We start from the raw sequence: 22,271 nt of genomic DNA on the forward strand, positions 1-22,271 counted from the left end.
CAAATATACCTACAATTTATTTCTCAATTGTTGAGTAGCTACAAATACTAGTGCATGCAATACATTGCCCTATGTGTACAGAATAAAGTAACCAGAGAACCATTTTTGCTCTTAAGTATAAGATTTATTTACAGATATAAGTGGGAGGTGATCTCCCTTGTGCAATTACTTACTGGAATTCATCAACTTTTTCAAACAGAACAGCAGGGATTCTTGTATTGTGAAAATGCTAAACTCAAAAAAAGACCACTGCAAAGCTTTGTATTTTTACAGCATGTTGAAACAATATTGGGATGCAAGAAAAGACCCAACGCACTAACTGGCGGTTCAGAATGAACAATGTGGATTCAGAGCAAAACAATCTGAAATGGTTAAGTTGAAATAATAATATTATAAACAAAATTCACTTCAGGTCAGCAGTCACACTCTCTCACACAGTAAAATAAGACGCTCTTCCACATGATAAAAAAAAATCTAAAAAGCTGAACTTAGTTGGCAAGAATGCAAATAGTAAACACGCTGCAAAGTTTAGGCACAGCATCATTCATACCACACGATACTCTGCATGCTAACAGAGAGAAGCACTACACAACTACACATCTGAAAGCTTATTTAAAATAAAATGAACATTTCCATACAAATGAGGCAACTGAGGATTTAGCCTTTAAAAAGCCTGGTCAGAGAGGGTATGTGAAGTGATTACCATGAGCAAAGGGCTGATGAGATATTTTAAAAAAAACTTTCAAAAGTTTCATGCTATCACTGACTATGGAACCATGACAGCAGGACAATGCATGCCAATGCACCCAGTAAGTGACATAACAACAATTATAATACAAAGCAGTAACTTCTTTAGGGATGACAAATGACGTGCATTCATAGTGTTTTATTTGGACCAATCAGTTGGAAGGGGGGGGGGACTCATAGAAGACTGCCATCTTCTCATCTATGTAAGTCTGCTGAGGTGAACAACAGTGCAGAGATGTCTCTGGGGCTGGTGAGCTAATACTAACAAGTTGGCCCTCATTTCTGTCAGCCACAGTGACATGTTCAGGGAGGTGAAGGGGGACACAGGGAATTCAGGAAAGCAAAGCAGATAAGCAACCAGACAGGAAAAAAAGATTGATCAAAGATGTGATACAACTACACAGCTGGTGTGGCTTCAGAAACCTGAAGGGGTTAGAACGTTCATGTCCCGGGGTTTGAGTTTGTGTGGCCGTTGGGCCCGCTTTGCCTCAAGGCCCGAGATATCCAGCTTTGGGGGCAAGAAGCTGGCGGGGTCGTCCACCTTGAAGTTGACCTGGGGGTTAGTGCCATCAATAGTAGAGGACTTCTGCATGCCAAAGTAGGACTGCAGGGAGAAGCCTGCAGGAGAGAGAGGGGGGGGGGGAAGGGGTCGATGCTGTCATTAGTAACCTAGTCTGGTTCACCGGATGTAGAAAGTTGAGATCCGGCTGCCAACGGATTTTGTTTCGGGAAAAACTCCTTCCCTTCGACTTCCACGCTGTACTGTTTTATGATCCCCCTCAGACCGGGAAACAAAGGGCGTGCATGTGTGCAGGAGCAGCACCAATAGTATTTAGTTCATAGAGTGTATAAAAGATCTTGTTGGGCACACATAAACGTGTTAGCAAGCGGTCAGCAATTGGGGTCAACATCCCAATTTTTTGTGGCCCTCGGTGCTATTTTGCAAAAATACCACTGCTGCTTCCTGGGCTAAGCGCCACCCGAGACTATTGTGATTGGTTTAAAGAAATGAAGAAATGAAAACAGGCGAGCCCATTTTCCCCTTCCATCTCTGAAATGATATAGCGTGCTGCCAGACCAAACTGCTAGCTGTAGTGTGGTATGGCAGTGCGAGACCATTGGTAACCTAAATCTCACTGAGAACAATTAATGCCACGATTTATTGTTTTTATTTGGATTAAAAAAAAACATAAAACCGGTCTAGTAATATACGAGTGACAAGAGAATTCAATCATTTCATGTTGTGTATTATATTTTGGGTGGCAGGGACACCGTTTTGTTTACATTTGGATTATTCAATGTAACCCCACCCTGTCACTGGAAAGAGCTATTTATTCACACCCAGAGTTCATCTGTGGCAGGAGAGCTAGCATTATTGTATTCAGAGAGGCAAAACAAAACCTAGGGGCCTCAGCACAGTTTATCGTGGCACAGGATTCATGCTATCGCTAGGGGCATCTATGCCATCTACTATGTAAAAGATCCATCAATACAGTCAAGATCCAGATGCAGGACTGGGTATATGGCTGTGTGTCTCACCTGAACCGGTATCAGATCCAGGGTCAGTTGGGGACTTCTGTACTACAGATCTAGTTCCAAAGAAGTTCCACCTATCTCCACCGCTTCCTTCATTTCCTCCCATGTCTGAGTCGGGACTGCTGAGTTCAGGGGTGGCAGGGAAAGACGAAGGACTCAGCTGGAACCAGCTCCTGTAAACCCGCCAAGCAAGAGCAAGCCATTAACATACAAGCAAACATGGGAAGGATATATACCTATGATATATATTACATTTTTATTAGGGCTGTCAAATGATTATTATCGCAATTTATCGCAGAATTTTCATGGTTAATAGTGATTAATCGCATTAATAAAACTCATGTTTACAACTGTATTTTGGATTTCACAACTGTTTTTAGGTCCATATTAACAATGTGAAGCAATTATAACTAGTGTATCTTGATTGGGAATCAAATGAATGCAACGAAAGTAGATTTATTTCAAATCCAATGAGTGTGCACTACTGTCTGAGTATGTCAGATGCGCTCTGGACATGATTTCCAAAGGGCTCTGACTTGAGGCGTATTGTTGTCATTCCTCTCCGTGGCGTGAGGAAGCAGGAGTCTGTTGCGGCGGCTTGCAAGGGCACGTCAAAGGTGACATGATTGAAAATAAATTAAAGTGTTGTGCTCCTACTTTATTAATCGCAATAAATGCTGACACCCCTAATTTTTAAAAGATTATTTCCAGTTTAACCCACTAAAAGCTAACATTTTGGAAGTGGTTTGAGGTCAAATAAAATGAGCCACAAGTTTCACCAGCACGAGGCCTACCTGCGACTGATGGCCGGGGATGTGTGGGGACTGACACAGGGGGTGACTGAGGGGGTGACACAGGGGGTGACGGCAGGGGTGACACTCGGGGTGGATTGTGCTGATGTTGTAAGCCTGTCCTCCTTGAAGTCCCCGCTTGGCATTCTCAACTTCTGCAAAAACAGAAAAAAAAACAAGCAATGACACAAACAGACAATGAACAAATGCTCTCAATTGACCCAGATTCACCCAGTAAGTGAAGCAGTGATTACATTTTCTCCTCTACTTTTCATCACCACTGGTTGGCTGGTTGTTGTTCATTTTAGAGTTGTGCATCCTGTACAAGCAGTGACAGATGCGTCAGAGAAACATTATAGATGTTTTTTTTAAAGAGCAACCCAACACTCCACAAACACACAATGCAAAAGGTCAGCAGTGTTTTTCTGGAGCAGACGGTCAGAAATAGTAAAGTGCGTCACAGATCCTAGGACCCATCGACCCGTGACTATGTGGAGAGGCTGTGCAAAGAGAGAGCGGGGAGACAGAGATAAGACTGCTCTAAGACGCAAAATACAACTTTTTTGTAACACAACACTCCCCAAATATACATTTAAAAAATATATAGATACTTTATTGAACCAGAAGGAAATACTGACATCCAGTAGCAGCAAACAAACGTACGTAATAACAAAAACAAGGTCTTAGACAATTTTAATTAAACCTTGCAAAAATAAATAAAAATGTCATAAGTAAAAACTAAGCATGAAAATAATTCCCATTACTGCAAAGAAACACACAAAACCCCCAGTATGAATGAATATAACCCAATTTGTTCTGCATGACTTGACTTCTATTCAAACAACAATGTGTAAAACAAGTTTTAGATCCCAATAGCTCACAAACCAAATATATTCAACCATATTTTCCTCATTTCCTATTTCTGTAATGGTCTTTGAAATAATTTTCTCAATGTTTGGTCTCCATTGAATGCCTGTATGTTACAATCCATATGTTGAACATTCCTCAAAAACCCATAGCAATCTTGTATGTAGTTCTCCTGCATTCTGCTGAGGACAGAGATCGTTGTGTAAATGTTTGACAGGGAGCGCCCCCATGGATTTTAATCCCCTGACTTGTTTATTATTTGGGTCAGTAGTATCCCAACTTAATTCGTCACTGTTCTAACCCTGCAGGACCTCAGACAGGCAGTTGAAACTATTGTTCAGTGATTTACAACATGTTTAAGCAGAGGATACTGAAAAAAAGACAAACATGACCAACACAACTCAGTGCTTCTCGGGTATTTTTCTTTACATGTCCATGGTATGTACAGAAGGAAGGCAGGTATAGCTTTTATTATAAAACAGTTTACAAATGTTTCAATGGTCGCTTCATTATAGCACATGATGGGCTTAAGTGGTGCTGCTAGTGTGTAAAATATTTGAATAAACATAGCAGAGGTAAGCGGAACTTGTCTCAGCCATGGCCCCAGCTTGTTTGCTCCTTTAATTTTTATTAAGGTAGTTTACGTGGTCATTTCTGAAGGGCTAAAAACCTTGGGTTACTTAGGGAAAGTACGGCTTCCTTAACAGTTAAACAAAAACATACTGTTCTATAGTCTATAAAATACACTCATGAGACGTTTCTGATTAATTTTATTCTCTGAGTCTTCTTTGAGCAACATCAATGTTCTGTGTAGCTTGGTTGTCGAACGCTGCGCACGTTCTAAGCTAACAGTGGCCGAACTAGTGTGAATCCATTCACCTTCCGTTAGCTTACGTTACCTAACCAAACTAAAGTTAACGACAGCCTATTTGCCCCTTGCCCACTTATGAGCTCCATGTTAGTTTAACTGAAGTTGTCGTGTGCTGATAAGTTAATTTACAGTTCTCGTTATGAGGAAACTGTCTTGTTTGGTCGGGCTAGCTCGACTGTCAGCTGTGCTAGCCAGCTAGCTTGGCCTGCTTTCTGGCCAATGTACAAATAGAAATAGCTAAAAACAGTCTTTCCTCGACATACCTTTTTATGATACGAATTCTGTGGCGTTCCAGTCCGATCGATTCTTTCATGTTGTCCATATTTGTCTGGTTTTAACACGTTTAAGGGACAAATTGCTCTCGAAAACACAGACGCTAACGTCTGTACACAACACAAATAGGCCTCCAACTCGACTGTTATGATAGGAGCTCTGTGATTGGTCTGTTCGAGAATGTGAGGGGGCTCGTTTCATTTTAAGGGCGTTGCCTGGCAACTCTACTGAAAGACGCCTGCAGAGCCAGCACAGAGCAGATTACGTCATTTGTTAACCAAGATGTTTTTTTTATTCTGCAATTTATCAACAAGCGAAAATACTGTTATATGATACAAAGTAATAAAGCACACACACCATAATTATTTTTGGTGGAATATACACTACTCCTTATATTATAACTAAAGTATATTATAATGAGTAGGCCTAGTCTGTATATTCCACCAAAAATATAACAAACGTTATGCTTATAACGTGTTTGTGATGTGGTAAACTGTCAAAATGGTGTAGCCTTTTGTATAGGTAGGCTATAGGCCTAATTGTATGTAGAGCTGCAACGATTAATGGACAAATCGATTATTAATCGATTATTAAAATAATCGCCAACTATTTTGATAGCCTAATCGAGTAGGTTAATCGTTTCGAGTAATATTTTAATAAAACATTTCCAAATTCTCTGATTTCAGCTTCCCAAATGTGAATATTTTCTGGTTTCTTTAATCCTATTATGACAGTAAACTGAAATATCTGTGTGTTTTGGACATAACAATAGCCTACATTTGAGGACTTCAACATGGGCTTTGGAAAATTGATCAACATTTTTCACCATTTTCTGACATTTTACGGACCAAAACACTAATCGATTAATCAAGAAAATAATCAACAGATTAATTGAATATCAAAATAATCGTTAGTTGCAGCCCTAATTGTATGCTAGGCCTACTCGTGACTGGAATGTTAATTGCACCTGGAAAGTGAGCATAAGTGGTGGGAAATATGGCAAAAAGCAAGCTGTGTAGACCTAAATCTTGGCGGTTAAGAAAACATACAAAACCCTGTGCATACAAACCATGATATAAACAGTCTAAGCAACGTTATGGATGCACAAAGGTGTGTGCACAGCACCCTCCTCTGTCTCTTCCATTTGGACCCATGTACAAAAGATCAAGCTCAATACTTAATCCAAAGAGATACTGTATGACAGCCAGTTATTGTTTGATGACTGTTACATTTTATCTACTGTCAATGGTCATGGTATGTTTATGCCCCGCATTATGATCATAAAAAATATATATTTAGAGCTTGTGTGACAATGTGACATTTCCAAACCAAATGTCTCCAATCTGTTGGAATAATCAACTGAACGGACATATTGCCAAAAGTCCACTCTTTCTGGGAAATACATTTGTATCAAACTAAAAATAATAATAATAAAAAAAACAAAAAGAAAAAAACAGACTATCAGATAGGCCTACGAGGACCTCAGACTAAAAAAGGTTCATCAGGTAAGCCTAGCCTAGCCGATATCTGAGTGTGTAGGATTGTGTGCTGCCCTCTTACACACCTGTCAAACATTTGACTATAGGTTTGTATGTAGGCCTAGGGATCATTTTCAGTTATTTATTATTTGATTGTGAGACATGTTTCTACATAACATTTATTCATACTTACTGGTATTGTGCTGTCACAAAGACGATGAAAGCGGGCCTCCTCGGCAGAGAGCCCCTTGTGGGGAGTATACCCGGCATCTGTCAGCCCTGCCTGGTGCTCAAATTTCTGTAGGTTCTCCTGGGTGTGCTCTAAGTAAAGATAAGCAAACAGTCGACAGTGGACACAGAATCAGTCAGACTGTACTCCATTAAAGCCCGCTGATAGTTCATCCATATTTGGCAGCCAAGCCCATTTGGACAATCATTGGTGAAGCTTTCACAATGTTGTGACATGCAGTGGAATAACTTATATAAATGTTCTTCAGTTGGCTTTATTGACTTACTGATCATAAGTGAGTTCATCAAAGAGGTGGCTTTGGCTTTCACAACAGGGACAGGGGGCTTCACTGGCACGGACGCTTCAAATTTCAGAAACTTCGCACCACTCTCGCTTTCCTAGTCACACAAGTAGAGCAGTTACATAACAAATAAGACCAGCAAGTTATGTGTGTCCATGCATGCACTTAAAGCTAAGGAATGAGCTCCACACAACACAACCCGACGCAATTAAAGTGTTAATAAAACCAAAAGCACCTCTGCTGTGTTCCTGGACTTGTGCTGCGGGAAGACAGGCTCTTTCCAAAACATGTTGAGACTCATGTCTTCAGGCGGCGAAAACATGCGGGCGTCCATGTGCTCGTCGTAGCTAATGTTGTGCCGATTCATTCCCATAGGAGACGACAAGGCTCTGCACAGTCCGGACGGAAGGCCAGACTCAAGGGCTTGAAGGACGGGAGAGAAGGACACATATTAGAAACATGTTTTATTTTATTTTTTTACATTGGGGGAAAACTATTTCTGATATCTCAAGATTGAAGATTATACCTGGAGTGTCTCCCCGTCTTGAGGCCATTCTGACAGCAGATCAGAGGGGTCGGGCACAAGGGGAAGCTGGGCAGTGAAGGTCTGGAGGTCCTCTCTGCTTGGCTTTGGACTCCAATGCTTTGGACATCACATGACAATACACATGCAGTCTTTAATATGGTAATTCATTAGACAGAAAGGCTAACTCCTGTAAAAACAAAGTCAGAAATGCAAAAACACACTGATTTTGCCACAGCCTTGGAGAGGAAGTGAAGCCGATTATAAAGAAGGTATATGCGTGTATTTTGTCTGTGACCTTACAATGGTTAGGTCGGAGTATAACGCATCAGAAACCTGCATTTACTGTGTACAGTGAATGGTGTCCTGTGTCTGTCCTGCTCCAAATAGAACCAGAGAGTCTAGTTACTGGGCCCTTATTTATTATCAGTTAATGTCAAGAGTTCCCCTCTCATAACAGCATGTCCTCTCTCCATGGCACAGGGACAAATCAGCCTTATTGAATACAGGAGAACATTTCTGCTTCTTAGAATGGAATCTGTTCAATTATCACTTCCTTATTGCGAAACAATTAAAAGTCAAATTCTCACTCGTCCTCTGAGTCTTGTGTACCCCTCTAGCGCTGGGCCTGCAGTGCTACTTCATCAGACTTGTCTGCACTCACTTTATTCCTCTCTCATAATGTATGAATGATTACATAACCATCAGCCATGTTCAAGGTCTACGCAGATTCATGCCGGTGGTATTTATTTTAGTCTGGTCTACCTCCCAGACAGCTGACATATCTGTCTGCTGTTCACGTCAGCACTGAGGGGATCCATATAGAGTGACTTGCGAAAACAGGAACCGAATGGGAGGGTGGGAGAGACGTTCAAAAGGATATGAAACTATTTTTATAATGTCAAAAACATTTTGTAGAAAAAAATTAAAAATGTAGCCTACATGAAAATATAATTGTATCCTGTTACTTTTTCCTTTTAAATAGTGTGCAGTCATCTGCAGCGTTCACATGAAGGACAGCAGCTCGCCATGCATGCAAGAGTAGCCCAGTCTTCTTTTAACACTCACCTCAACCTGTCTGAAGTATTCTTCCTCGCCTCTGTTGAAATTATTCCACGACTGCACTGATTTCACATGTCACAGACACAGCGGAGCACTTTTGACAGACTGAACGAACAAACACTGACTGTTTGCTCATCCATGACTTTTGGACATGTGTCGAGTAAACAGCGCGCGCATACGTCCCCGCTGCACCGTGAACGCACCTCGCCGACAAGTGCGTGTCTTGCCAAAAAGTGATCGTGAAGAAACTGATAGCAGTCCACGGGAGCGCGCGCAGCCTGTTAAAGCGGTATTACACGGTTTATGTGAGATAACCTATAAAGTATCTACGTGTACAGCTGTGGATCAAACAGTTATACCATGGTAATAAACGTAGCCTTTATGTCCGTGTTTATAGCAAAAGTATGTTTTCTGAGAAAGTGTTGTTTCCGATGTGTAGGCTTATGTGTTTGGTCAAATATCTTTGTTTATATTTGGAAACTAGGCCTACTGTAATTAACATGATGTATGGAGGGATTATAGGCCTATCTAAAATTAAGAAATGATACATCCCTTTCAATACTCTGCATTGTTTTACCTGCTGTGTTAGATTACAACCAACCCAGTTCTTTTTACCACATTAGGCTACTACACCCAATATCCCATTTTCCATGAATTGCAGCTAGATTGCAGCTCCTACCATGTCACTGAAATGTTGTTGTTAAGCCTACAATAAGGTGTATGAAGTGTATAGGCCTATTTGACACATTATAGATTACTCAGTCTTTTTCAAACAAGTTGAAATACATTTAAAATGGCAATACATCCCACAACATCATTTTTGTGCACGTCCAAAAGTGTACCTCAAAATGACTTGATTTATCCAAACTATGATTGAAAAAAAGCCTCATCTTGGCTATCCACCATCACTTTTTCCTACTTTCTCCATCAGTACTTCCATAGGGCAATGGGCCACATGCAACAGGTCTAAATTCTGCTTTATGAATGGAAATGAACAAACGTATTGCTGTTATGAACTTACAGTACTAAATACTGCATTTGCAAGTCTGGACTGTTGGGGAAGGAAGTTCCAATATTGTAGGCCGCCTCTGTCTGAAAGAGTTCAGTCAACATAACAGTTTGAAGCAGAAAGGGGCGGTCACAAAACATGTTCCATCACTTTTCCATGACACTAGCGGAAGTGACCTTTTGACCATAGTCACATCCCAGCAGTCTGTTTGTGTGGTGCAATATAACGTCATTGTGGAGTGAAACCACACGTGGCATATTTTAGAAGTGATAAGTTGTTTACATATACAGTGTGTGTGTGTGATTGTGTGTGTTTGATTGTGTGTGTTTGTGTGTGTGTGTGTGTGTGTGTGTGTGTGTGTGTGTGTGTGTGTGTGTGTGTGTGTGTGTGTGTGTGTGTGTGTTTGTGTGTGTGTGTGTAGGATTACAGCCTATGAGACTGAACTGATAGGAGCCGCCCCTGTCAGAGTTTGAGAGGGGACACATGTTGTGTTGGCTTGTTATTGACTCTGTAATCCAAGAGTCTGCCTGGTGTCCTCTGGTATCTAAAACATGTAAGGACCAGTGACTCATTAATACAACATTAACTCCTTCAGATATTCAATACTTTGCAACCTAGTGTGAACTGACACATATACTGTATATTTCTTGCACTGACAGGCGTGGAACCACAAGGTGGCACTGTCGACATATAGGATACACGCGGTATCAAAAGTGGAACAGAAAACGATGACTCAGGTCTTCCTTGTTTTTTAGTTTTTTTATTATTTAAAAAAATAGCACAATTTTCCAAAATACAGACAAACTTGGTTCACGACACATAACATCTATGTATTTACAAACAACGGAAATAGAAAATAGAAATGATATATACTGTAAGTGCACATCAGCATAAATATTAGATAAATAGCATGTTTCTAATATTTCACATCTAAATGTTGAAGGTGCTTTTTCTTCAGAGGGGTGAGGGTGATCCAGCTAGTTAAAGAGAGAGTCAGATGCGAGCTGCGCTGGTGCTAGCTGGGATGGAAGTGGTGGAGCTTGGGTTCTGTTTGGCCCTAGAAATGACAATAAAAGAGAGAGAGAGTAAATACACACATTGGTCACATAACAGCGGTGTAACTATGTCACTCAGTCTTTGCTTTTATTTACATACAGTATTCCCATATACTCACATCATGTTAGACAGGAGTTTCTGGATTGCCTTCAACTTGGGGTTCAGGCAGAAGCGACGGCCACTTTGGTCGGTGACACTGTTGAAATGGGAGGTACAGGTCAGGTTAAGTAACTTAGGAAAGGCCAAATATCAACCTTTGACATATCTTACAAATGGGATTTTACGTTTTTTAATACTGAAGGAAGTACAAGCCCTCTACTACAAGAGTAAAGGGCTATAGCAACATTTTTAGTAGTGATTGATTAAAGAGTTCCATGTATGTAACTTACACAATCTCCACTCTGTCACAGAAGATGGTCGCTTGGTAGATCTGGATCTCCTTTACTTTTGTGGCAAGTCGACTCCTGACACGCTGACACAGACACTGCTGTCCCGATTCATTGTCTAGAGAGAGAGAGACAGTGAGAAAAACATCCTTTAATTTCTTTAGGATCTTTGTCTATGTACAGATTAATGTTCACAGCTACCAAAACGGATAAAAGAAAACAATTATTTTACTCTCATGTTCCATGTTAGAATTGTAGAATAAAAACTTACGTTGGGCGTAGGAGATGCAGACCATGACAGCCAGGAGCAGGAACACTTTGAATATGCCGGCCATTGTTGGTTTTCTCTTGGGTCGAGATTGGACAGGTGTTAGAAAAATTCTTGTTCCTTGATGAAAATGAGCTGTATTAAGTGCAGCTAGAGGGATTTGCTTGAGTCAAAAGAAAGCAAAGTGTGTTGAGTGTAGAGGTATAGGACGAGGGTCCTTCTTAAATACTCTCTTCACACACATACCTCATCCTTCCTGTGATCAAGGGGAATTTCCTTAGAGAGTGGAAACTGAAACTTCCACGCAACCACACAAGAAAAAAGTGTCACTCCTTTCACTCCCCCCCCCCCTTTTTGGTTAGATATTCTATTAGCCTAATTCAATCAGATTTTAGTTTTAAAAAGTACATAGTATGTATGTGAATAAGAAAAGGAAAATATAAGTGAAATTGGTTGGAACTGTAAATCATGCATTTAACATTCAACTTTTACATCAAACCGGCACTTACACTGTTTGTGTACATTTTCATATATGGTATGAACACTTATTTTTGGACATTTTGCACATTATATATATTTTTTTGATACCATGTCAACACAGCTAGACAAACAACAGATAGGCAGTACATATTGTCTATGAAAAATATTGAGATAAATAATGGGATTTGAATCAACTGTGTTTTTTTTAATTCCTTGTATTTGCTGTATGAAGTTAACACAAAGATCATGGCATATATGAGCACATGTGTTGGAAAGTGAAATTTGGGCCTTCCTGTTGAGCTGAGTTGGGTTGATTGCATATAACTGCATGGGGTTCATCATACAATATTCTCCTTATCAAACTAACAAGATAATCAAACAACTGCGCAAATAAACTGAATATGTGTCTTGCTGAAAATAAAATACCAAGAACAAAAGAACGCATGCCACTTTATTTTGGCATCATATCCCTCCTGCCACAATCAGGATAGTGAAGTTAAACATAAGAAATGCCAAACTAGTTGACGTGTACCAGTCATTTCTATCAAAAAATGTCATTTCATGTCAAGTTAGTTTAGAAATGCATCAACTATTTTATATTCAGCAACACAGAGTGTGGGCTGAGGAACTTTAGCGCGAGGTTCACAATGTAATGTGTGTGCATCAGTGGTTAACACCTTTAGCATTCACAGCACCATAATCCAATGTGAATGCGCGGAAAGAAAGACATGCAGGCAAGTGATGATTTCACCCTTTCCACTGAAGTTGCATGGTAGTTCTACTGTCTTGACACATTTGGTGTGAAATCAATCTGTATTATCACCATTATCTGATGGATTCTGATTTTCGTATTATATTCTGTGATTGTTAGACCTCAACACCACCATCAGGTAGATCTGATGTGCCATCCTAAGGCCACAAGCTTTAAAGGAAATGCTAGTTTTGGTCAGAAACAATCTTCTGAATGTCAGTTTCTGTTTTTTTTGTTTCCTCTTTCACTTCCTTGGACAAAGTGAAATTCCATTACGCTGTGTTTTCCTTAACGTGATTTTAATATCCTTCTCTTTTCTTCTGTATTCAGGCCATACTTCAATGAAAAACGGGAGATGACGTGTGAAAAAATACTGAAATTGTACTGAAAATCTGCTATACTACATGTAATGACAGGTAGTAGGGAACACATCACCATACAAAATGACAAAGGATCGTGAATGAGAAAGGTGGTGACTGCTATAGTGCCTATTCCTTTAGAAAGTAAGTTTACAGTATGTCCCTTGAAAGGCAAGTATCTCCAAAATGTCAACTTTAGAAAATTCACAAAACAGGCTAGTTTTACAGAGTTGGTTCACATAAACTAGAAATAAATACAGAAAAATGTACTGTCACATTGCCAGACAGGTCGGTTTACCCAGTTTAGAAAACGAAACCTACTGTCATGCAGCTGGTTTTGGTTTAACATGCCCTGGCTTTGAGATATGAATCTCCTTTGGTGTGAATGAAGAAGTCTCAGAGATCTATTTCTGAAAACCAAAATGACAGCATATGAATTGCTTGAAACAACCAACAAGTAAAAAATTAAAAATCATATCATCATATCATCTCAGAAATCCTCATAGTTGAAGGTTGAGTCAGCAATTCTGGAAATTGCTTGTGGTCAAAATAGGTTTTGGTCAAAATCAGTGAATATCTCCTCACGATCTGCTACCTGTCCATATGTGTGTTCTGAAAGAGAATCTGGTGTTGATACACAGCCTAGGCCCTAGGCTCTGTAAAATGATATGTAAACAAAGGTTATGTAAGTAAACATGCCTATTTACAGAGCCTAGTTTGTGTATTAACACAGTAAGGACAGGTAGCAGATTGTGAGGACATATTCACTGATTTTGACAAAAATGTTTCACCGAATACAGTTAACCCTTGAAATGCAGACTGAGTTTGTTCTGTGAATTCTTCATAAATGTGTGAAAGCGAAGCTGTGCTATTTTAAGATCCAAGGGTCTTCCCTGTAAATGAAGAGCAGTGAAAGGGACTTTCATTTATTTCCACATCTGGAACAGACCAAACAACAGCGGTCAGGTGGTCAACCAGACGGACTTCTCCAAAAGTGCGGTCACACAGGACAGCTAATAACAAAACTAGATCCTAAAACAACCCAAGCAAAGTGAGATTAAAGAACTGAGTCATATACAAAGCCCTGGTTGACTTATCGGGGGATTTAGCTATCACATGGTGGGTTGTACTTCTACAGCATATACTGCTGCCACCTCAGATGAACTCCATTTCCATTCTGACGAACAGAATGCACTTAGGGAGGCTTCAATATTTTATATTTGCCTTTTAGTTAATATTTAATGGTTTTCTTCCTTATTTGGGACTGGAGAGTGCAGTGAAGAACAGCGTGTTCCTTCAAATACAGCTTCCAGTGACAGTATGTACTATATGAGAAGCATGCTGGAAATGTTTATTTTTATTTTCTAGTTGCCCTATTGTCTGTGCATGGGTACCAATCATAACTATATTTAATAATTGATGTTTCCTTCCACTGCAACTCTTCACCAAAAGCTATATGACCACAATGTGTGATCCTGTGTAGGACTGAACCCACAGGAACTAATATATACACGTCAGCAGCAGCCTCTCTTCCGCTGCAGACTCTGGGTATGAGGCCTGGTGTGGTCTGCATGTGTTCTTCAAGAAACGGAAAAGCTATGTGTGAAAAGTGTAAAAAAAAGAGAAGAATATAAAATGCCTTGTTGAAAAGAAATGCAAAAAATGGGTACACAACTATTTTGAAGTATCACATTACGAGAAAAAGACCTGCATTGTCAACGTACAGAAGTAAAATCATTCATTGAGCAGTAAAATCCCCCTCTCAGTGACATTATTACATTGTTATTACCATGAATTTCAATTCATAGCATTTTACTATTGTAACAGCTCAAGGTAGTTTAACTCTATATATGCTATTTCAGTCAAATTCAAATGTTCATACATTTATACATGATTAATGAGGGATGTGAAAGTTGAAAAAAACAAAGTTTACAAGACACACATTTGTATTTTGGGACTTTATCTGTGAAATATTGGATTATTTTTTATTTTTTTGCATCATACATGCATTTCAAATGAAGCTAAAACCAAAAAAAAAAAAAAAACCATCTCAGAAGTTTGAAGGGTAGTTCCTGCTATGGTGGGCTCATATTAGGCATCTGAAATGTGTCCAACTAGACACTGCTTTTTTGGTAAAGGATCACAAGACAAACAGACTGGGAAACACTGTTTTAATCTTTAAATATTTTTAAGTTTAGAAGTTATCATATGTTTTTTTATTGGCAAAGTAAAAAGTAACAGCAGATGTTAAATCAATGTAATGGCATAAACATAAAATATTTCCATATGAAATGTAGTGAAGTATAGAATAAAACAGCATTATATTGAAATAACATACTGATGTAAAAGTCATTAAAAATGTCAATACTATACAAATACATGTCCTTTCACTGCATGACCTCAAATGTATATTTTCTCTCAGCTTGCCACACAGTCAGTAGGAGTAAAGGTCAAGTGGGAATGGGCACACAGGAGTTTCAGTTGATATTTTGAGGATTGTTCCTCTGTGTGGTTGATTCCCCCCACACACCACAGTGCCATGGTTTGTGAAAGGTCTCACATGATTCATTTTCAAGTTCATTTCAAATACATTATGGCTACAGATACAGCGTATGTTTAACAAATCTGTGTAATTAAGTAGGGTGTTTTTTCCACCTTGAAGGCAGCGAACAAAATAACAATAAGATTTAGACAGTTGCTTTAGTTCATCTGAAACAGCCTGCAGGAAATCAGATTTAAAATAATTCCTTACTTTTATTAAGAAATCTATGTGAAAATGTTTTAACATTGTTCTATATACAATTGGCATGCTCGCGTGACACCACATGTCTTCACTGTCAGGTTGTTAACAATAGGCCTCAACTTTCCTTTTAGGTCTGCTGATGTAAGTGTGAAAAGTAAGAGCGGGCTGACAGTCGATGTAACCGCACGAGTGTCTTGGAAGGTTTTCTACCCCCCAAAAGACTGTTTTCCTGTGTAAGTGAAGGGGCTTTTCCTCATAAACCCCCTTTGTTACGACATTTCTTCCATTTTAGTTTTAGTGCTCACTATGCAGCTTTTTAATAGTGTTTTCTAATTACAATTCTGGTTGTAGTACTACAACTTTCTAGTTTTGGCCATCAATACAGTTGGTAATGATGACATCATACTCACCAAAATAAATCTGGCATAAAATCTAAAACTAGCAACATTAACCTAACATATATCAAACAAACAACGTATGTTCAAACAGACATATTATAAATAATAAAATTTAAATAAATGATCTAAATAAAACTGTAAACATATTTATTTATTTAACGGTTATACCAAAAGTGGGCATCTAAATGGTAGTAATAATCCCTCATTGGTCAGGAAAACAGAGGTCAGGCACAACTATGGCAAGTAGGATGGCCCAACAAGAATAAGACTCAATTTATGATAAACTAGAATGACACATTAAGCTTTTTCCAATAAAAATTAAAACAATTCTGTGAAAGAAGGGTCTAATCATCAATGGACTTCTTTAGGTCTTCATTATGTTTAGCATTTAATTACCTGCAAGATCAGTTTTACTTTTGGAATGTTATTTTTTTTTATCTTAAATGGTCATGTTGTCCAAATTAAGAGTAACATAATTGACCCCTGTTGTTCTTTCTGATCCCTTTTTGGCCTATTTTGTTGTTGCTTTTAAATACATTTTTAGTGTGAAGGTTTCTCTGTTGACATCTTTGTCTAACAGTTCTCCCTCCACTTTAATACAGGGGAGAGGTGAATGGAATTTGGTTTCTGGTGCTCGTAGAATTCAAAATCTACATTTGAACCAGCAACAACAGCCCAATACTTCAATTAGATATATTTTTTATGATCATTTGTACGTACGATATGCCCTTCACTCAAATGTGTGGGCAATGTTGTGGCCCTCTTAAAATGTGTGATTGGATTTTAGTGAATGCATAGTGAATTACCTTAATCTGCCCTCTAGTGTTTAAAATCCAGAACTACATCCAGAGGTTGCTTTGTGTCGTTGAACTTTCTGTCTAAACCTGCTCAGATTCAAACAGCTCTCATTAATATTGGAGACCACATATATTTTTTTCTTTCTACATTTAAATTCTGAATCCTTTTTATTGGTTGTGATATATTGAAATGTAACCATGCTCATCAGTAACGTCACCGGCTGTCTGGTTATTGGCATGGACCTATTATAAGTGATTATTAGACCTACATCTGCAGTTTTCCCTGTTTGTGACTGTGACATGCAGGCACATACAGTGGTGGGTGCAGCATCAGATAAACCTGCCTCTCGTATGTAGCCGTGTCACCGTGGCTCTGCCTGTGTCTCTCCCACACACTCACTTTGTGTTTACCAGAGCAGGATCTCACGACAGTTACCATAGAAACTCCAGCGCCTGAGCCCAGAGTGGAGAGTTTACACTTGCGAGAACAAACACACACACACACACACACACACACACACACACACACACACACACACACACACACACACACACACACACACACACACACACACACACACACACACACACACACACACACACACACACACACAAACAAACACACACACTCAGACCATGGCTCACTGGACAGTTTGTTTGAGGGTATCAAAAGATGTGTTTGTTTATTCATTCTTGGTTCACAAAACACTGGAAGGCATACAAAAGGAGATATTTTTGCAGTTCTGTGTAGGCCTATCTTTGATGATTTTGTATGACCACCAGCATACATAAAGCATGTAAAGGTATAGGACACAACACTAAATAATTACATCGACATTAAATTACAGGTAGACACTTATGACAACATTAACTGCCCTATTTAGGCTATGTTTACAAACCTGTATCTAATCATATCCCTTATATATATATTTTTGTTATACACTAAATGTATAAATATGCATTTCTATATCTCCTAAAGCCAATGTATCACGCACTGACATAAAAAAGATTAAGGAGTAGGGTAGGAAATGTCTTGTGTGAAAATGTCTGTCCGGTTTGCTCCCCTATATCTCGGCGATGGCGGGCAGCATGCAGGCTCTCACACGCGCCTCCCTCCACGCCGACCTGCAGTCAGAGAACCACTGGGAGATGAGGGACTGTTTGGTGCTCTCGTTCTGTCTCTCCTCTGCTATGCTTCCTCCCTCTGCCTCCGACTTGGCTTCGCTGTGTGTCGGTGAAGTGTGTGGAAGCAAAGTGTCAGTGCTGGTGGCGTGTAACTCGGGGCAGCTGCTCTTGCGTTGGCGACGTGGCAGCTCTGGGCTTGAAGCGCGGGGGATGCTGTGAGCTCTAGACCTGGCCCGGCCCTCCCTTGATAACCTTCCCTCCACATACGCCCTCCTCACACCCCCCGATAAGTCATTCTGATGTCCGTAAAGATACTCCAGTGGGTCAGAGCTGCCACACATAGGCCCACTGCTCGGTTCTGGCCCCATTCCGTGTTGCGTTTCAATGGGCCCCCGGAACTCAAAGTTGGTTGATGTGTTGGTTCCAGTGGGCCGTGACCCCCGTAACCTCTGGTGCACGTAGTCCAGCTTCTGTGTGTGGATGTCTTTGGGGGAAAGGTCATTTGCGGGGAAGGTGGGGTGAGCCAGGTGGCAGATAGAGAGCAGGTAGTCTTCAGAAGAGACAGCCTGGCCCATGTGGTGTGCGTTGGCCTCGTTCAAGTCCCTCAGAGTCTCCTCCATGCCCTCTCTGATGGTGGGTAGCAGGAGCCTCCTCTTGGACAGCAGTCTGGACCGCGGCCGCATAGCTGGGAGAAAGACAAGGAGCAGAATAGTTGTGCTTAGAGCCAACATTCCCATTTGTTCAATGTTAAAGGTACAGTGCAGTACAGTGTAAGACCAAGGAATCTCACTATTGATTTGCTTCACAGTACATTCACTGAAGCGCTTGTGGTTTGATCACAGTAAGTGGACAGTGCTAGACCGATGATGGTCTCAGTGCTCAAATTGAAATGTTGATGAGGTGATTGGACCATGTGTGATAAAGATTGTGGTTGCCAGGTTCCGTGTTATTAGAAAACAGTTTGTATAACCGCATTTGTGTGCCATCCAAAAAAACAATAACAGAAACACATTATCAGATCCAGCCATTCTGAGACTTACAGCTGAGGATGTGGCAACATGATCATATACTCTTTATATCCAATAGCAGAAAACAAACATTTCTGAACCATATCATTTGCTTTCCATAGTCTTTTATACACATGCATCTTCAGACCAATGTGTTTTTTCCCATTGACATCATTTTTTTGACATTGTTCACGTGGCGAATAGCTGTCATGTTTGAAAACACAGGGCGTCTATTTTTAACCCCTGACCGTAGCATTTGAATTGAGCGCACATACAGTATTTATTAGTCTTCCTCTCCTCTCCCCTAGCTTTTTTTCAGACACCATCCCTTGCTGCTTACTTTTGGAGTGGCTGTGCAAGAAGCCGCCCAAAACACAAACAATCCCAGCAGCACGTAGGAGGCTGGGTGCACGAGGCGACATAAATAGATGATCTATTCTAGAATGCCACGCACAGCCACAGTATATGTCAGCCTGTATTTACTCACGTAAACCCATATTGTCATAACCCTGAGCGCATATTTTCGTCTAAAACCCTCTGTGCCAAAAAAAGTGCGAGCCAAACCAAACCAGAATGCCAGCCTCTCCCAGTTTATTCCAAGGTGTGACCAGGGCTAAATTTAGACTCCCACCTTCTGTATACAATTCCTAAAAATGGCTCCACGGTGGCAGGTCTCGGGGGCTAAGGCACAGAATAGGCACCCTGTTTAAGTTTTCAACTTATGCATTTAAACAAAAAAATAAGATATGTTATAATATGTATATTTGTCTTTTCCACTAACCTTTTTCTTTGTCGAGCTGCAGTTGTTGTTCTTTTCTTCTTCTCTCTCTCTCTTCTTGCACTCTCAAATGTCAGTCAGCAGTGTTTTTGCAGCATAAAATGGAAAAATTATTTGTATGTGCGTTGCTGCTGTGTGTCCAGCCAGCGCTTCTGCTTGTGCTCTGTCTGTAGCTACAACTGTCTCAAAGCAGAGGCAGGCGGTAGAATGCAGATTTATCTTCTCCTCCTCACATCCCTCCTCTCTTCCCTCTCTCTCTCTCTCTCTCCCTAGCTCACTTTTGGTTTGCCCTCCTTCCCTGCTGCTAAAAATAGACACGCCATCCATTTCCTCAGAGGCGGCGATGTCTTTGGCTTGACTGTATTGATGGAGAGAGAAAAACTGAGGTAGAGAAAGAGGGGAAGAGAGAGGATTGAGAGGTGGATGAGAGAGAGAGAGAGAGAGAAATAGGATATGGGAAAAAACAAAACAGAGAAACAAAGGGAGGGGTAAAGACATGGAGGCACATTTTATTCTATATATATATATATATTTTTTTTTTTTTTTTTTTTTTTTTTATGTATATATTTTTAAGACATGGTCTTTCTGATATGACTTAGTGAACACAGCCATTGTTATTTGAGTAAATCTACCAATATGAATGATGCATTCTGACAGGAAACCCTACATATCAAAGAGCTGCTTGTGTAAAGACTCAACGGTTCATCAGATAATAATTATTCGTTTTATTTCTGGGCGCCTTTCAGGACACTCAAGGACACCTTGTAGTGAAAACATGCAACAACAACAAAAAATTCAGTTAAAACAGGCAAATATAGTTAAAAAAAAGCCAGTTGAAGATATAAAAATAATCCCAATGATGTGTGTGTATACAAACTGTTCTTTATAATGAATGCTACTGACATTTGTTTGATTAGGACGTTGTTGTAGTAGACAGCAATGTATTAAAGTCAACTGAGAACTGAATGTTAGGCAGCTGTGGGTTGCTTGGAACGACCACACTGGCTGTATTTCTTCTGGGGAAAGACGGATTTAGAAGCAATGAATAATAAAGCATTTTTTTTTTTTTTTTACCACCAAACAAGCAGTTCTGGGCCTATTAATCTTGACAAAAGAAGAAGCCATTCCTTGGATGTGGGGCAGACATACAGAGCGTTACATAAAAAGAAATATAAAGACTGTCACTGGGCAGCTTTGTGGTACAATTGGCTGTTATTTGTGTCTTGCTAGAGAACAAAGTAAATAAAAATAAAAATGGGGCAGCAGATGGTTGGATGGAGGCATGGCTTTCTATTACTGTTTAAAACTGAATTGATTTCCTTTCTATTGGGAAGCTTGTCTCTGGAGGAGGGCATTGGACAGGCTTCTTCTGACCACTGTGATAATCCAGTCATGGGTTCGTAAACAAGGAGGCACTATTTGTCATTTGTGATTCATTTTATAGAGGGGTTCATTTCACAAATACAATCCCTGACCTCCCAGCGAAAATTAGAATTCTTTTGAAATTCAACCAACAGGATTTGTTATGACGTTTATGAAGCCACATTTCATCAAATGAAGAAAGGTTAGCGCAGTTAGTACATATTTTACAATGAGCAGTCATGGGGCATTTCTGTAGTAGGTACTTATTCAAGCATATTTTACTTTGACATCTAAAAATAGATTTCAATATATCCATGGTGTGGCTCATTATCAATGATTTACATGGTGTATAAAATGTGTGGGAGATCACAGGACATGCTCACAGTAGGGTTATACACACAAATATCCTGTTTCAGACATTACGGTCAACAATATTCATTTATGCCTGGGGAAAAGGGCTTTCAGTCTTATGGAGTTTGCGTGTGTGTTTACTTGTGTCTGTTGGGGCCAGCACGACCCACTTATTGGTCACGGTATAGTCACATCTTCTTTGCATCTACCCTACAGTATATAAATAGTATCTCTAATGGCTAATGGACCACTCACTAGGAACTAAATTGGCCACACACAGAGACAATACACCCACACCCGGCACGTGGCATTGTTCCGGTATACTCTTGACAGACTCTTAGGCACCACAATGACTGCATTCATTAATGCACATTATGGTAATGATGATCGAGGAAAAAAATCAACAAGGTTGGTCCTAAATTATAATAATTTTCTCCGTATTTACACACAGATTTACAACATCTTCTGAAAAGGCTCACCAGAGAAGGTCTTCCGCACTATTTAACAATGGCTCTGTCCTGTTCTATTGTCCCATGTAAGCTGTGACAATGTGACAGCATGCACGCTACTAGGACCCTCAAACTAAAGCAGCTCAAGTGAATCCAGCCATCATTAACTGTAACACAAGAGTGTGCGGGAGGCAGCAGTTCATCAAGGCATTTGACACGCTGCAGTTTGCATGGTGTTACACTTCCAGTCTTGTTCAGTGTGTCTCTTCTCTCT

General features: G+C 40.0%; 3 protein-coding genes across 3 annotated transcripts; all 3 read right to left on the bottom strand.

Annotated features, from left to right (window-relative positions):
- Positions 1–56: 56 nt before the first annotated feature.
- On the bottom strand, positions 57–8,824 carry LOC307257039 (putative monooxygenase p33MONOX). The gene is made up of 8 exons (XM_080036158.1): positions 8,685–8,824; positions 7,620–7,736; positions 7,329–7,516; positions 7,079–7,190; positions 6,757–6,884; positions 3,078–3,229; positions 2,287–2,456; positions 57–1,365 (listed from the first exon to the last, which is right to left on the bottom strand). Exons 2-8 carry the CDS (start codon positions 7,645–7,647, stop codon positions 1,163–1,165), a joined length of 981 nt encoding a protein of 326 aa, XP_079892284.1. The 5' UTR covers positions 7,648–7,736; positions 8,685–8,824; the 3' UTR covers positions 57–1,162.
- A 1,723-nt stretch (positions 8,825–10,547) lies between these two features.
- LOC307256391 (uncharacterized protein) lies at positions 10,548–11,553 on the bottom strand. The gene is made up of 4 exons (XM_080035321.1): positions 11,401–11,553; positions 11,133–11,247; positions 10,862–10,939; positions 10,548–10,744 (listed from the first exon to the last, which is right to left on the bottom strand). Exons 1-4 carry the CDS (start codon positions 11,462–11,464, stop codon positions 10,681–10,683), a joined length of 321 nt encoding a protein of 106 aa, XP_079891447.1. The 5' UTR covers positions 11,465–11,553; the 3' UTR covers positions 10,548–10,680.
- Positions 11,554–17,989: 6,436 nt separating this feature from the next.
- LOC307256897 (uncharacterized protein) lies at positions 17,990–20,005 on the bottom strand (the record flags this gene model as incomplete). Its single annotated transcript, XM_080036013.1, has 2 exons — positions 19,839–20,005; positions 17,990–18,735 (listed from the first exon to the last, which is right to left on the bottom strand). Exon 2 carries the CDS (start codon positions 18,731–18,733, stop codon positions 17,990–17,992), a length of 744 nt encoding a protein of 247 aa, XP_079892139.1. The 5' UTR covers positions 18,734–18,735; positions 19,839–20,005.
- Between the last annotated feature and the right edge of the window lie 2,266 nt (positions 20,006–22,271).

This window comes from Ammodytes marinus (genome assembly GCF_949987685.1).
Source record: "Ammodytes marinus genome assembly, chromosome: 10".
NCBI classification, from domain to species: Eukaryota; Metazoa; Chordata; class Actinopteri; order Uranoscopiformes; family Ammodytidae; genus Ammodytes; species Ammodytes marinus.

Bases quoted from the DNA above. Each gene is read 5' to 3' on its own strand.
- LOC307257039 (XM_080036158.1), bottom strand. From the start codon at position 7,647: ATGGCCTCAAGACGGGGAGACACTCCAG. The intron at 6,885-7,078 runs GTAAGTCAATAA...ATCTTTACTTAG, and splicing joins GATGAACTCACTTATGATCA to AGCACACCCAGGAGAACCTA. The intron at 3,230-6,756 runs GTAAGTATGAAT...CTGTTTTTGCAG, and splicing joins TTTGTGACAGCACAATACCA to AAGTTGAGAATGCCAAGCGG.
- LOC307256391 (XM_080035321.1), bottom strand. From the start codon at position 11,464: ATGGCCGGCATATTCAAAGTGTTCCTGCTCCTGGCTGTCATGGTCTGC. The intron at 10,940-11,132 runs GTAAGTTACATA...CCATTTCAACAG, and splicing joins TGTGACAGAGTGGAGATTGT to TGTCACCGACCAAAGTGGCC. The intron at 10,745-10,861 runs GTGAGTATATGG...TGTCATTTCTAG, and splicing joins AAACTCCTGTCTAACATGAT to GGCCAAACAGAACCCAAGCT.